This window comes from Alexandromys fortis, unplaced genomic scaffold (assembly GCF_014885135.2).
Source record: "Alexandromys fortis isolate MF-2015 unplaced genomic scaffold, M_Fortis_MF-2015_v1.1 scaffold_2_1_26212458, whole genome shotgun sequence".
Lineage (NCBI taxonomy): Eukaryota > Metazoa > Chordata > Mammalia > Rodentia > Cricetidae > Alexandromys > Alexandromys fortis.
In genome coordinates, this window is record NW_026067930.1 from 334,586 (window position 1) to 350,679 (window position 16,094).

The 16,094-nt window shown below is 41.1% G+C and overlaps 1 protein-coding gene across 23 annotated transcripts in view; it reads left to right on the forward strand.

The window, feature by feature from the left end:
- Rbfox2 (RNA binding fox-1 homolog 2) overlaps positions 1–16,094 on the forward strand; it is a 235,327-nt gene that overhangs the window by 146,924 nt on the left and 72,309 nt on the right. Inside the window, exon 1 of one of the 23 annotated variants that reach the window (XM_050145390.1) lies at positions 15,601–15,826. The exons of the other annotated variants lie outside the window; for them this stretch is intronic. Coding sequence (XP_050001347.1) covers positions 15,800–15,826 — 27 coding nt within the window. The 5' untranslated portion in view covers positions 15,601–15,799. Of the gene's footprint in view, positions 1–15,600; positions 15,827–16,094 lie in introns of those variants that run through there. 23 annotated transcript variants of the gene reach the window in all.

The window sequence follows — 16,094 nt, forward strand, 5'->3', positions numbered from 1 at the left end:
GCAGCCCTCATTGTCCGCCATATTCAGAGAGTCCAGTTTTATCCCATGCTTTTTCAGTCACAGTCCAGCTGGCCTTGGTGAGCTCCCAGTAGATCAGCCCCACTGTCTCCGTGGGTGGGTGCACCCCTTGTGGTCCTGACTTCTTTGCTCATATTCTCCCTCCTGCTCCTCATTGGGACCTTGGGAGCTCAGTCCGGTGCTCCAGTGTGGGTCTCTGTCTCTATCTCCATCCATCGCCAGATGAAGGTTCTATGGTGATATGCAAGATATTCATCAGTATGGCTATAGGATAGGGTCATTTTTGCCGGCATGTATGGTTTGTGTACTATATGCATGCAGTGCTTGCAAAGGCCAAAAGAGGGAATTGAATCCCCTGGAACTGCAGTTTCAAACAGCTGTTAACTAGGAATCAAAACTTGGGTCCTCAGTGTTCTTACTCACTGAGCCGTCTCGAATCCGTAGCCTACTTCTTCAGATTCTTCTAAACTTCTCGATAAACCAGTTTCAAAGGCTTATGTACTTATGATAGAATAGCTTTTAATTATCAACTTAATGCAATCTAGAGTTGATTTAGGATGAAATTCTCAATGAGGGATTGTCTAGACAGATGGTTATCTAATGGACACATTTGTGGTGATTGCCTTGATTATGTTAATTGAGTCATAAAGACCTGCCCATTGTACATGGTCAAAATAAGAAGTAGAAACCACCTAGGATTCCCAAGGGTTGGGTCCTAGATTTTGTAAGCCTGGAAAGAGTGAGCTGAGTACACATGTATACATGATCTCTCTGCTATTGACTGCAGATGGGACTAGCTGCCCTAGGTTCCTGCCACCTAAACTTACCTGCAACGATGGCCTCTAATCTGGAACTGGAAGCCAGATAATAAGGGGAAAGAAGCTGAAACAACAGGGTGTGGTCAGGGTCAGTCACAGCAGCAATTCCACTTTCTGTGTTGGTTGTATCTTGTCCTGTGACAGAGCATCTGAGAGAACAGTTTAAGAAGGGAGGTGTTGGTACAGTTCAGGGTTTCAGTTGTAGTACTCAGTTGCTGTTACTTCTCTCCCCTCGCCGTAGGAGCTATTTTATATTTAAACACTAAACATCTTTTCTAAAACCTACTTTCTTACAACAGTGAAACTTATTCATTCACTGCATTTTGTGGACCAGGAATTTGGGTGGTTTTAGTTGGACTGGATTGGTTGGGCATAGGTACTGTAGAATGATCTCTTCGTATCTGGGAGTAAGTAGGTTGTTTGATCTTAGGGGTCTCAAGTAGAACAGCTCATTTTTGTTCCAGTTGTCTCACTGTCAAATTCCTTTACACATTGGCGTTAGGACAAAGAGAGATGAAAAAGATGGCCATCCACAGTGAGGAGGCACCTGTACAATTCTCTGCTTTTCTTTCTTTTTTAAAAATCTGTTTATTTATTATGTATACAGTGTTCTGCCTGCTTACAGTGTTATACCTGCAGGCCGGAAGAGGGTGCCAGATCTCATCGTGGATGGTTGTGAGCCACCATATGGCTGGTGGGCTGATGGGAATTCAACTCAGGACCTCTGGAAGAGCAGTCAATACTTTTAACCGCTGAGCCATCTTTCCAGCCCCAAATTCTCTGCCTTTCATTTGCTAATTTTTAGTTATTTTGTATAATAATAATGCCTTAAGCATTATTTTTTTACTCCTTTATATTATCTATCAAGATTTAAGTAACTATGATGCTATTATTTATAGGTACATTTTACTACCCTTCCTTTCCTCTTTTTTTTTTTTTCTTCTTTTTTCTTTCTTGAAACAGGGTTTCACATGTAGCCCTAGCTGTCCTGGAACTCACTATGTAGACCAGGCTGACCTTGAGTTCCTAGCACTGCCTCCCCAGTGCTGCAAATGAAAGTGTATTACTTATTAACAGTACAGGTTGAATACCCATTATCAAAAATGTGAGGGACCAGAAGAGTTTTAGATTTCAGACTGTTTGTGAGACTTTGGAATATTTTCATAGGCTGTACTGGTTGGACATTCCTAATGCAAAATTTTGAATTACAAAATGCTAAATCTAAAACTTTTTTGAGTCAGTATCAATGATCAAAGATTTTAGATTTCATAGTTTTAGGATCAGGGATTCTCAAACTCTGCCAATTTAGAAAGAGTAAAGACAGACACTTAAGAAGAGTGTTGTCGGCTTGCCTCACAGTTGGCTGGCCCTGCCTTTCATTCCTGAGCACAATGTTTCAGTCATACACGGGTTCATTACTGCCCACATTTTTTATCCTATATGTCATGCAAAGGCATGTTTCTACTCTTCACTGATTTTCAGTGTTCTGGTTAGGCATCATTTGAAGCCTTTCTCTTGGTAAGAATATTCAACTGTCTCATGCTAGAACCAGTAGAACTCTCATGCAGATAATCATACAAGCTTTTGGCCTTGTGATATTTTTCTGCCCTTCTTTGTTTATTCACCTAGAGTACTGCTCCAGTCTCAGTCCTGTACCCAAGTTAAAGATGGTTGGTATGGTAGCTCTTCTACTTTTCTTTTCACTGTAATCGAAATATCCAGCAGAACCAAGTTGACAGGAACAGTTTAGTTGGGCTCATGGTTGTAAAGAGACTGCAGTTTGTCTTGGCTGGAGGGAGCTAGGGTGGGAAATGACTCAATCCCAGTGTTAGAAACTTGTGGCAATTACTTATATTAGCATAATTTTGAGAATGATGCAAGATGAATGGGTGGGTATTGAACTTTATTTAGCAAAGCAGCTAATCGAGATGTGCCCAGGATCACATAGGAAGTGCCATTATACTTAGCAGGAAGGCAGATAGCCGCTATTGGACACAGGAAGAAAGAAGAACTTGTTATGTGACAAAAGTTTTCTTGGGGAGATGTAACACATGTCTGCTTACCCCAGAAAAGGATCCCAAGACAGACCAAAGTATGGATACCACCAAAGTCCAACTTGGTGAGCCAGTGAGTTTTATTGGGGTTACTTATAGGAGCAGAAATGACTCAAAGACAGCTGCATCACCAAGGCCCACCCTGGTAGCCTGGGTGACATCTCACACAGCTGGGAAACCTGGAGCACACTGCACAGCCTTCAGGCAGCTCTACAGGTTGGAGAGCGTCCTTTCCAACTGACTCTGGTCTAAACCTCTTCAGGCAGCTCAGCTGGTTTTGGTCTGGTCTCAGAGTCTTCTTTATAGTTCGGCTTCCTTTCATCTGACAGGTACTCTCAGCTTTTGCTACTTACTCTGGGAAAGAATGGCCTAGGGAATCTGGTTTTAGGGACTTCCTGAAACAATTGAGGTATTTACCCCTTATTTAAAGAGTTTCCTTGTTGGATGAAATGCTTCATCTTGGAGGAAACCATAGCACAAGTCAGCCTTATAGGTCAGTGCTGAAGATAGGGCTTGAAAGGGCCCGTTTTTAGACTCAGACTCTGGGGTGCATAAGGAAATAATTTGATTGCAGGCATGGGGGAAAACAACAAAGGAAAAGACAAGGGTGGATCACTGATGTTGCCAAGAGCTGTCCTGTGAGTCCCACCTGGGCCCAAAGCAGAAAGTTTGGTGAAATTCATATTCCAGTGTGGTTTCTACTTCTTATTTTGACCAGCATTGAGCCCACCCTAGTACCAGTGTCACCAAACCAGCTTTGAGAAGTATAGTTTTCTAAATCCTCATTCTCTTCAGCCTTTACATGTTACATGGCATTGTTTTTTTTTTTTTTTTTTTTTTTGTGGGGTGTATTGTTGTTGTTGTTTGTTTATTTTTTGAGACAGGGTTTCTCTGTAGCTTTGGAGCCCGTGCTGGAACTAGCTCTGTAGACCACGCTGGCCTTGAACTCACAGAGATCCACTCGTCTCAGCATCCTGAGTGCTGGGATTAAAAGTGTGAGCCACCACTGCCCAGTGCTACATGGCATTGTTAAGGGATGTGGGCTGCAGAAAAGTAGCAAATGCCCTCTGTGTTCTGGCTCTTGTGAGGACTCCAAAGCCCCACTTAATCTTGTGTTGTCTGCTTTCTAGAAGTTCAGACTTCTGTAGGGTTCTACTTACAGCCCCTTTGCTGTTCCTCTGAGTGTCTCTCCCCACTCCCACTCTTTTGTTGTTGTTTGGTTGGTTTTTTTTTTTTTTTTTTTTTTTTTTTTTTTTTTTTTTTTTGAGACAGGGTTTCTCTGTGTAGCCCTGGTTGTCCTGGAACTTGCTCTGTAGACCAGGTTAGTCTCAAACTCAGAGATCCACCTGTCTCTGCCTCCTGAGTACTGGGATTAAAGGTGTGCTCCACCACTGCCTGGCTTTCTGTTAAGGGGCTAACTGACAAGTGTCATGTGACCAGTCATGAAATACTCTTCTATATACCATGTAGTGAGGTTGGAGTCACATAGAATTCCTTGATTTAAGAGGATATTTTGGGTAAGATTTTTATTGCAAACACCTGCCCCGCCTACCTTAGAGGAGGACCCAGGATGTTCTGCATACTAGGCAATTGCTTTTCCCTGAGACCTACCCCAGCCCTCTTCTGTTATTGATCAGCGTCAGAGAGAACAATTGAAATGGACATCATAGGCTTTAAGGTGTGGCCAGACAAATGTTAAGATGGTGGGAGCCTCTGATGACCTTCCTTCAGAGTTGGCAAAGGTTAGTGATGGGAAGTGTGTGTAGAAAGCCTTTTAGCAGTACTAGTCCACATGTGCTGAGCTGCTCACGGTGCTTAGATTTGTATTGCGGCGGTATTTCACCCCTTACTTCACCTGTACCTTCAATATGTTTTGCACCAGGTTGTTGCTACTCATTTCTCTAGTACTTAGCGTAATACCTTATGTAGAGTAGATGTAAATAATTGTCTTTTGGTATGGGACTAGGTGATCTTGCTGTCCTTTGCCATTTGGGCCTTGAACTCTGATTTATTTATTTGTTTGTTTGTTTATTATGTATATAGTATTCTGTCTGAGTGTATGCCTGCAGGCCAGAAGAGGGCACCAGACCTCATTACAGATGGTTGTGAGCCACCATGTGGTTGCTGGGAATTGAACTCAGGACCTTTGGAAGAGCAGGCAATGCTCTTAACCTCTGATCCATCTCTCCAGCCTGAACTCTGATCTTCTTGCCTCAGATTTTCAGTAGCTGGGATTTACAAGCATGCCCCCATCATACCAGATGTTTTAACTACATTGAATGGATTGCCTCCCCTCCCGGAGATAAGGTTTTTCTATGTAGCTCTGGCTATCCTGGAACTCACTCTATAGACCAGACTGCCCTCAAATTTACAGAGACCCATTTGCCTCTGCCTCCCGAGAACTGGGATTAAAGGTGTGTGCTATCTCTGCCAAGCTGAATTGGTTTATTTTTGATTCTCATTTGTAATTAATAGAGAATTAGTGCTGCCAAGCTAGGAATATTCTAGTATTTTGTATGGTCCTTGTAATCTGATTGATTTAGGGTACATGTTGTACCTGGAAGACCATCTCTAGATGTGTCAGTGCAATTTGAACCTTAAAGAACAGTTTCTCCTGGACACTCTTTTTTTTTTAAGATTTATTTATTTATTTATTATGTATACAACATTCCTTCCATGTATGTTTGTATGCTAGAAGAGGGCACCAGATCTCATTATAGATGGTTGTGAGCCACCATGTGGTTGCTGGGAATTGAACTCAGGACCTTTGGAGGAGCAGGCAATGCTCTTAACTACTGAGCCATCTCTCCAGCCCCTCTCCTGGACACTCTTGCACTTAACTTCAATGGTCATAGAAGGCTGCACTGAAGATATGTGGGAACAGCCATGCTAGCGCAGGCCCTCAACACTCAACCTCGCCAACCCCATGAAGGCATGTCCTAGCATTACTGACTCTGCCTTAGTAGATTAGGAGGTCATAACACTGAAACAAACTTAGAATTATCATATGAATTTTTGAATGTTTGTCCCAAATAGGATATTTCTTAAGAGGAATAATTTTACCGGTATATCTGTATGAGCCATTTATTTTCACTTTTGTGCATTGTGTGTTATTTTCTAATGACTACTTAGCTGGCTCGATTGTAGATGAAAGCCAACTCAGTTTGCTGTGGGCTGCTAACTAACCTCACACCTGTCTGTATTTGTTACTGCTTTTAATATCAGTTACAGAAATATGTGTGCACATGTGTGTGCAAACAATGGCAGGGTGGGTGAAGCTGCTTCCTAAAAGGAAAAAAGCAACTGCTTTTCTGTAGCGACCTCTCCACCCCCATCTCTTTACAGGCAGCCACAGTTAATCCCTCCAAGTTTGACTGGAACAGCTGAGAGTACGCCCTGCATATTTGCAAGCCTCCAGTGGATTCATATTGCTCAGAGTTGGGGCCACCTTCCTCTTTTCTAGCTGATCCTGCCAGCTGTCCTAGCTCCTGTTGAAGCAGGAGGGGGCTGCGTGTTAAATGATACAGAAACATACAGTATCATGAAAGGGACCCTTTACTGCATGTATCAGTGTGGCGCTTTTCTGCCAGTTCTTTCCATGGCTTGGCTTTTATGCTGTTAATCCTAACACCTGTCTCTGCTGGAGACAGTGAGAAGGGAGTGTGTGTGTGTGTGTGTGTGTGTGTGTGTGTGTACACATGCACGCACATTCCTGCCCAAGGGAGGGCTAGAGAAATAATACAGTCCCACTATCCTTCCATGTCCTAGCTTGCGAGTATTCCCTTTGACACACAGCCTGCACCATATTATTTTGGCTCTTGTGCTTCTGCCCTTGTTTGCCACTTTAAGGAGCCAGAGGTCTCTTCCCTGGCTATCATCTTCTGCCTCTTGGCTTTCTGGTGGAGTTGTCAGCTAAAAACCAATCCCTCGTGCTGTCTTTAGTGTGTACAGCTAACTCAGTTGCAGCGGTTTGCTTTCTTTGAACATCTCTTATGTATACTGCTGAATCCTATTAGTCTGAACCAAACTCTAACTTCACCAGCTGAGCCAGCACAGCTATCTGTGTAGACTGGAAAATAGGACAAGAATTTTTTTCTTCTCTTTTTGAGGGTGCTTTTAGTTCCCTTGGACAGGACACATCAGCCAAGACAAAAACTTAAGGTGATTTTTGTGCTGTCCAGATCTGGAGCCTCTTTTCCTCTGCTATGTATGGTGTATATTGCATGGATTATCAGTATCCTCTTGTCCAGGTAAGCTGGGTTATGATTTGTTTTCCAAACACCATTTGATTGACGTGAAAGTGTTGTGATAGAAGAGTACAGGCTTTCTATCATTTGACTTGGTGCCATTTGGGATAGATTTCTCAAGGTTTTGGTGGTGGTGGTGGTGGTGGTGGTGGTTTTTTCTTTGTTTTGTTTTTTGAGGGGCTAATTTGCTGTAGTAAGAGATCTGATTTTAATAGTTATGATAACTGAGCAGGAGTGGTTGGCTTTTCAGTTTTAGAAATTCTGGAGCTTTAGAGACTGAGGAGACAGAATGAGGAGACAGTATAGATGTAATATTTATAATGCCACCATGATAGAATAAACTTCAGGCTCTTTGGAGGTATGGGTGTCAGTCTCCAAGTGTTACTGTATTTTTCAGAAAGGTAATACATAATCAAGGCCAGGCCTAGGCTATTTTAATTTGGTTTAGCCTAACATTTTCAATTATTTTGTGGTAGAATTAGTGACATTTTCATTGTTAACTTGTTGAAACCCAGAACCAGAAAAGATTCAGCCATTCTAAAGCATATTACATTGTGTAAATGCCTTTTGACTGGTAGCAGGACAGAGAGTAAATGGGGAACAGTTCTGGATCCTGGCCCCACTGTGGTAGTCAGTCTATATACCCATGCTCAAAGAACTTCATTTTTGTTGATTGTTTGAATTATTCTGAATTACAGATATTTTATGATCTTTAATTACTGTCCTTTTAGTTGCCAGTTCTAATAACCTTCACCTAAGTTGCAGGTTGAGCAGAGATGCACAGAGTTAAAAAAGATGGCCAGGATCTTAACCCCAGCCACCTTCATTCCCAGAGGTCTTACTGGAAGTTTAGGGCCTGGTAAACTCCTTCTCAAGGACCCAGTCTTAGAACCCTGCAGAAGTGGTAGTCTGTTTCTCTGCATTCTGTCTCCTGACGTGTTGATCTTGGTGTTTTATTGGAAGCACATAGCCTTTTCCATGATTTTTGAGTTTTTAGATAAAGTGCAGTTGTACATTTCATTCGTCATAATGAGGTTTGCCGCATTTATAAATTTCATTTACCCGTGGACTGTTTCTTTACTGACACATCAGGGTATTGTCTTTCTACCCATTAAGACTGGACGTGTCATGAGACTAGACTAGAAGCAAATCTTAAGAGTAAATACTGGTGGGGCTCATGAGATACATCTGTGAGATACATAAGATCACTCGGTGAAAAAGGATTCTTTTCAGACTTTGATACAGTTGAATAAAAGCTGTGAGCAGTAAAACTTTGGTTCATTTGTGATAAGATGAATTGATATTCTAAATATTATTCACTCAGATTTATTATTGGTGAATACAGGGTTTAGTATTTTAAACTGTATTTCCCTGGCCTTACTCTGTTTGTAGGTTTATTCTATCTAAAATTAAGATAGCTAAGAAATAAAGGAAATGAGAGGTTAAAACTAAAAATGTTTCTTCATTCTGCCTCTCCAGTAAACTAATGGGATATTTAAAAAATAGATTTGCATGAAGGATTATATTTTATGAACATATTTATTAACATTTTGATGGAATAGCTTTCTGTGTATTTGTAAATGAGTGATAAATGGTTGTTTGCTCCATATACTTTTTTTTTTTTTTTTTTTTGGTCCAAGACAGGGTTTCTCTGTGGTTGTCCTGGTGGTCCTGAAACTCTTGCTACACACTCTTACACTGACTATAAAACGCTTTTTTTCCCCTAAGCTTCTATTATATTATTACACTTGTTTTAATCAAAACTCAATGCACATTAAGTAGACAAATGAGAAATATATTTACAAACATAAAAAAAAAACAACTCAATGCATAATACTTGGAGTTGTGTACTAATAAAAACGCTTAAGGATGTGACTGAATAGTATTTTTCAATAAGATTTATATCTGTTTTTAATTGAGTATTTCTAGATTTGCTGATGTTGGGATAATGAAACAAAGAAGAGTTCTCTTCAACAGAAGTCAGTAAAGTATTTCATATACTTGACCTTTCATTACTCTTAATGTTAATAAAGTAATGCCTGGCTAAAACCGTGCAATTGAAATTTATTATTTTATTAGTTATAATTCCTGTAGAATCCAATCAGTTTAAAAGTACAGGTAAGTTAAACAAGATAGAGGCTTGCTAGAGAAGGGTTTAAGAGACACTGAGTTTCCTTGCCCAGAAAAAAGAAGAGAAATTATATCCAAAGTAGTTCTTTCTCCTAGCAGGCTATAGTAGCTAACACCTTTAATTCCAGCACTTGGGGGGCAAAGGTGTGTGAATCTCTGGGTTTGAGGCCAGCCATGTTACAAAGCTAGTTCCAGGATGGCCAGAGCTGTAACACAGAGAAACCCTGTCATGAAATACATTCCCCCATTCTTTCTCCTTTGTTTATTTAGTTATTTTATTATTTTAGACAGTATTGTACTATAAAACTTGCTATGTAAAACCAGGCTGGCCTGAACTTTAAGATCCACATGTCTCTCCCTTCCTAGGGCTGGGATTAACCAGGGGCCAGGCTCTGAAATTCTTGTAAGTGGTTTTAGATTAAATAACTACCACCTCTGACTAGATAGTTAAAATGTAGCTATTGTTGCAAATTAGGGTGTTATTTATTGTCACAATTGTTTCTTAGTGAAAAATGTTACAGAGTTCTGTCCTATCACCCACTAGTAGTGAGGCGGTTAGAGGAAGAGGAAGCAGGGTCTTAAATCACTGGAGGCAACTAAATGTACTAATTGGAGGGTTTAGACAGCCAAGGGCAGCCCAAGGATGTTTGACTTATGGAAGGATAAGACAGAGTTACCTCTGCAAAAGATAGCATTGATACTAAGATACGTGTGGGAGTGCACTAGAGCATGAATTTTAGTGCCTCTGCTTTTGTGATTCTCCAAGAAATGATGACATATAGTGATACACATACATATACACATTCTTTAATTTCTCATCCTGAATTAGTTTATTGTACCTTTTTAAAAGTACTTCCCATGTGCCAGTTACCTATGCCAGACACAGAGATAAAGTGACAGCAAAGTCTGTATAGTCTCTAGTAATTTAGTTAGAGACACGAGGCATATTTTAGTGTTAGAAAAAGAGCACATTTTGGTTTTCAGTTTAATCATGTTTTATCTTGATAATTTAGTATTGACACATTTGTTTACATTGCACCCTTTTAGTATTGATCTGAGAAATTTCTCCTTCATTTGTCATGGAAGGAGGTAGACATCATTTCAGTTGTGTAAATGACTCAAATTGTTTAAGGTTGAAATATTTATTATAAGATATGAATAAGTTACCTAAAGCCAAATTGTAGTTAATGAAGTAATAGGTTTTGATCTATCTGGCCTTACCAGGGTGTTAGTACATTTTTAAATGTTCTTTTCTAACGGTTGGATTTGGGGGTGTAAGAAGTAAATGTGAAGAATTTGTGAGTATATAAATGTATAAGGTTTAAAATCTACTCTTATCCATTTTTCTGAAATTGACTGTATTGATTGCATCCTGCAATACAGGGAAAAAGCAGCTGGCAATTATAGAATTAATTTATATTGAAAGGAATGTTGGAACAAAGGAGGACATTGAAGTCATATCTTGAGATGCTTCTGGAAAGGTATCCCATGTAGGAATAAATTGTCACTTAGGGTTATTGTAGGGGCATGCTGTAAAGGGCTTTTGTGCTAACAAGGTTTCCTTGTTGCTCTTCACTTGGGTGTCAGAGGCAGCCTGGGAAAGTATGAGGCCCTGCTTCCAGACTCTGGATCTCCTTTTATAGCATAGCTGGTGTGTGGGTGGGAAGTAGGGAAGTTGAGTCACAAGCATAAAATTATAAAGAAGTATGTGAAGAGATTTGTTTACTTTGCTTTTTCCCCCAGACAAGGTTTCTCTATATAACAGCTCTGGCTGTCCTGGAGCTAGCTCTTATAGAACAGGCTGACCTCAAGCTCACAGAGATCCACCTGCCTCTGCCTCCCCAGAACTAGGATTAAAGGTGTACACTCCCCACAGCCAACATGAAGTGAGTTTCTAATTAGCAGGTATTCTGTCTACAGTCTCAAGTATTCTAATGAAGGAGAAAATAAAAATCTTTGTCACCTTATCTTTTACATATCTTTCCAGATCAGTGTTCTAAAAGATACTGAAATAAATTTGTAAGTGTGAAAATATTTTTTTATTTTTTTATTTTTTTGATTTTTCGAGACAGGGTTTCTCTGTAGCTTTTTGGTTCCTGTCCTAGAACTAGCTCTTGTAGACCAGGCTGGCCTCGAACTCCCAGAGATCCGCCTGCCTCTCCCTCCTGAGTGCTGGGATTAAAGGCGTGCGCCACCAAATATATTTTTAGAAGGAATGCTTTCATAGTACTTCAGTAACTACCAAGCTACTTTCTACCACCACCACCCTCTTTTTTGTTTTTTCTTTGTTTGTGTTTTTTTTTTGTTTGTTTTGTTTTCTTCTTTTTTTGAGACAGGATTTCTATATGTGCCCTGACTGTCCTAGAACTTGCTCTGTAGACCAGGCTGACTTCAAACTCTGAGATCCACCTGCCTCTGCCTCCTGAGTGTTGGGATTAAAGGTGTGTGCCACTACTACTCAGTGATACTTTCCATTCTTATTTAGCAAAGTATGCCTACATAATGTCTAGAAACAGATTAATCCATCGTTTGAGTTGAGCAAGCATCATCATCATCAGTAGTAGCAGTAGTAGTAGTGGTAGTGGTGGTAGTGGTAGTGGTAGTGGTAGTAGTAGTAGTGGTAGTTCATCCAGGCACTGGTAAGAACTGAGATGTGATCTACAGCATGATTTCTACCCTCCGGATGATTACAGTGTAGTCAGAAGTATGCAGAGGCTTTTGTCCCTGATCTATGCCAAGGTAAAGTGTGCACACAGATGTTGGGTGACTAACTGGGATGTGGAAAGCAATTAAATCAGGAAATGAAAAAAAATTCCAGGACAGGCTCCAAAGCCACAGAGAAACCCTGTCTTGAAAAAAAAAAATTAAATAAATAAATAAATAAATCAGGAAATGTTTTCAGGGGTGAGGATTTCTGTAAGTAAGCCTTGGAGAATGGATTCACAAATAGGAAGCTGTTTTCAAGGGTCGGAATAGAAACAGCATTGAACTAACTAGTTGCTCTGTGGCAAAATGTGACAGAGGGCTAGAGGGATGGGAACTGTGGTTCTGACAGGTCTGCTAGACAGATCTGCCTGCAAGAGTTGGGCTTTTCCAAGCACCTGGCTCCTCTCTGCACAGAAAAGCACAGAAGACATATTTCCACCAGGGTGCTGGTGTGAGGAGCTGTGCATTTTGGGAGGATAAACCAGAGTTTCACTAAAAGGAGACTGAGGACAGTACCTCACGCAGTAGCAACATTAAGGGAGTGCCGAGGAAGGAAGTGAATGGAGAACAAGAAAAATTAGAAGAAACTGGTATATTGTCCCCCTCTCTTCCTGTCTCCCTCCCTCCCTCTCTCTCTCTCTCTCTCTCTCTCTCTCTCTCTCTCTCTCTCTCTCTCTCTCTCCCCCCCCCCCCCATTTTGAGATGGGTAAACAGCTGAGGGAACCTCATTGCCTGGAATTCTGCCAAGGGACAGCTGTATTCAGTCTGAGGTCCAGCAACAGCAGCACCAAGACTGGCTGTGACTGGCAGGGTGACAGTAGATGAAGCAAAATTTGAAGCTAAGGGTGAATTTCCCAAAAACGGGATTCCAGATGGCACAGAAATGTCAGAAAAGATATGACATGTCTGTTGAATTTGGTCATCACCTGGAACTCCTCAGTGACTCACTGAGATGACTTTCACTTGAGCAGCATAGAAGGTTCTGAAGACTGAAATGCCAAGGAAATGGTCAAGAAATTGAGACACAAAGTGCCCTTTCCTGTGTCTGTTTATTCAGCAAATATTCCGAGTGCCTCCCACAGCCAGGCATACCTCTGAAAGCCAGTGGCTCCTGCACCGGGTAGACATGATCTTCTTTAGCTGACCGTTGCACTCTGTTCAGATACCCACCTCCCTATTCTTCTAAGAGAGAGACAACAGCAAACTGTCAAAGGAACTTTTCCTTGGTACACTCAGCCACCAGGGACTTCAGTTGTTTTCCTGGGTCAGATTCAGGCAGTTCAATTGCTCCTCTATCTCTTGGGCGCCAAAGAGCAAATTGTCCTGTCTGTCAGCTTTTAAAGTCAGGGACATACTTCAGAATACCACCAGCCAGTGGTCACGGTGATCCTATTGTTCAGAGGCTATAGAAATCATCTCAGCATATTTTATTTTAGCTTATACTGTCCCTTGTGATAATGAATTTATAAGCCTATTATTTGGAGTTTAAAATACTAATCCTTTAAGTTTCTGGGCCTGTGAAACCTTTATCCTTTTCCGACACTTTTGTTTATGGGGACCTTTCATTTCCCTTTTTTTTATTATTATTATTTTTTAAAAAGTCCCCCCCCTTTTTTTTATAGTAGGGGACTGAAATCACACCCAAGTATCCAAGTAGCTTTTCTGGTGCTTTTGTCTTTTGTCAAGGGTAGTATGATCACCTGATGGTTTTAAAACGTGCTATGCAGGGACCTACCTACAGGTTTATTTTGTATGAAAGCTGAAAACACAATTATTTTATAAATATGACCTTTTTTTTTTAAAAGTACAGGAAGGATTGCAAGCGTGCATTGCCACATTCTGCTTTTGTTTACCCCTTCTTTGTTTCTTTCTTTGCCTTTTAAATTTTTTAATGTCATTTGGTTGTACATTCCAAAAGCCCTGGATGTTCAGACTTCAGTATGTTCATTAAGGTGTTAATTTTGTGGTCTACTCCTCCTCTCCCATTTTTGTTTGCTTAGTGTAGTACTTGAAGACCCCATCCTTTGAAAAAAAGGTGTATGTGTATGGGTGTCAGCGGAATTGAGAAGAGAGTGCCAAGTCACCTGGGGCTGCCCAGCGTAGGTGCTGAGAACTGAACTCAGGTCCTCTTCAAAGCACAGTGCACACTCTAAATTACTGAGCCATCTCTTCAGCTCAAGATTATTCTTTTGCACATACTTCTTTATATCTGAAAAGTATCAGGACAACTTCTGCCCTATCATGCAATGAGTACACTGCCCTGACTATAGTCTCCAGATTTTGTTCATGGTTTTGTAGTCTGTACATTGTTTGGAATTGTTAAAAAATTGGCAGTTGAGAGAACATGGTGGTGGTGTGTTAGATTTAAAAAGCCTGGTTCTACATTGTGCCAGACAGTCCTGGTGGAAACAGCAAGAACCTGTACTATTGTGATTACAGACTTATAGTTTTGAGTATTTTTTAAAATAAGCTAATTTTGTAATTGATCTCTTCTAAATTTCAGTGAATATAGTCGAACTAAAATGTGTAATCTTTAGAACAGAATCTTGTCAGAATCCACATAAAAATCTTAAATTTATGAGATAATTAGCAAAATTCCTAAATTTATCAAATACTCACATAATTTGAGGCTTTCTATAGGGATGATGAAATTTATGTTCAAAATTCAATGGATATTTTTCTCCTCTGAGATCACTACTAAAGGACAGAACGAGATGAACCCTCCTGCCCAGTTCATCACTGAGGCTTTTGTATTTGAGTTTTAAATGTGAGGACTTAAAAGAAGCATTTGTATGGAGTAAACATTCTCCTGAGCTGCTGTGTTCTTGGAGCTCTGTAGTAACTGTTTGCAGTAATGACGAAGTGCCGTTGCAGGTATATGAGAAAAGTTCTTTTTCACTATAGCTGAAACACCATTGAGGAAGCAGGAAAAGCACTTCTCGTTAACCTGAGCATCAGCAGTCAGATGTGCACACCTTGAGATTTATGATGACACCTTTTCAGAATCTCCAGGGTTTTTAGAGGAGAAAAAAATAGGCATGTAACTGACCTCCCTTCTCTGCTAGTCCTGTGCCCTCATTACATTGCCTCTGGCTTCCAGCACCATTCTGTGCATTGCTGTCCTTAAAAACCTTCCTGCTAGTCACTGAGCAGCAGTTTGCTCCACACCTTTCACTAGACCCACTCTTATCTATAAATGTCCATCAGTGGAGGAAAACTTAGCTTTCATTTCTTTTTTTATTATCAGATATTCATGGCCTTAATCTCTTAAATCTCTATTAACTGTAATAAGTTGTGGTAAGTGCTTCTAGAGAAATATAATTAATATCACCATCACAACCTTATAATATGCCAGCACATGGCGCCTGTCCCCTTCACTCTCCCCCTCCTTCTGCCGTATGTGCTCGAGACACATACACATGCACACACGCGTGCGCACAGTAAAGCACAGGCCAAGCTGCCTATTCTCCAGCAAGCCTGCTTCTGGAGTTGGGAGCTGTCAGCCTGCTGGGAGGGGTGGGTGGGGGAGGAGGAAGAGGTGGGGCTCTACTCTGATTAATTACCTTAGGCATTCAGGGGTGGGGCTTCCTTCAGCCATCTGCCTGAGATATGGGAGGGAGCTGGAGAAAGAAGGAGGGGGAGAGACTGCCAGAGAGGAAGAGAAAAGAAAGGAAGAAACACTAGAAAGAGAAAGGCAGGAAAACGAATAAAGGGAAGCCAGTCACCCGCCCTTCGCCAGCTAGCTGGGGACGGGGTGGCAGAGAGCCACGGAGGTGTGCCTCACTACGGCGGCTTCCAGCTAGTTTTTTTCTGCTTCTTCTGGTTTATGGAGAAAAAGAAAATGGTAACTCAGGTAAGACTTGTGCGTCCTCCACACATTTCTGTCTCAGGGATCTGCAGGGAGGTCTTGGGGTGGAGTATAGCCAGCCAAGTTTTAATGAGGATCATCTTCTTTAAAAGGCAGATTTATTGTTATCAGCTGAAGTATTGGTCCTCCGAACATGTGTACTATATCGGTGTCCTTTCGTCCCCTCCCGGGGCTCCATAGCCGATCCCAGTTTCCTGTAGCGTGCAGCTGTAGCTCAGGAAGGAGCCTGTGGGGATTTGTCTACCTCTTTGTC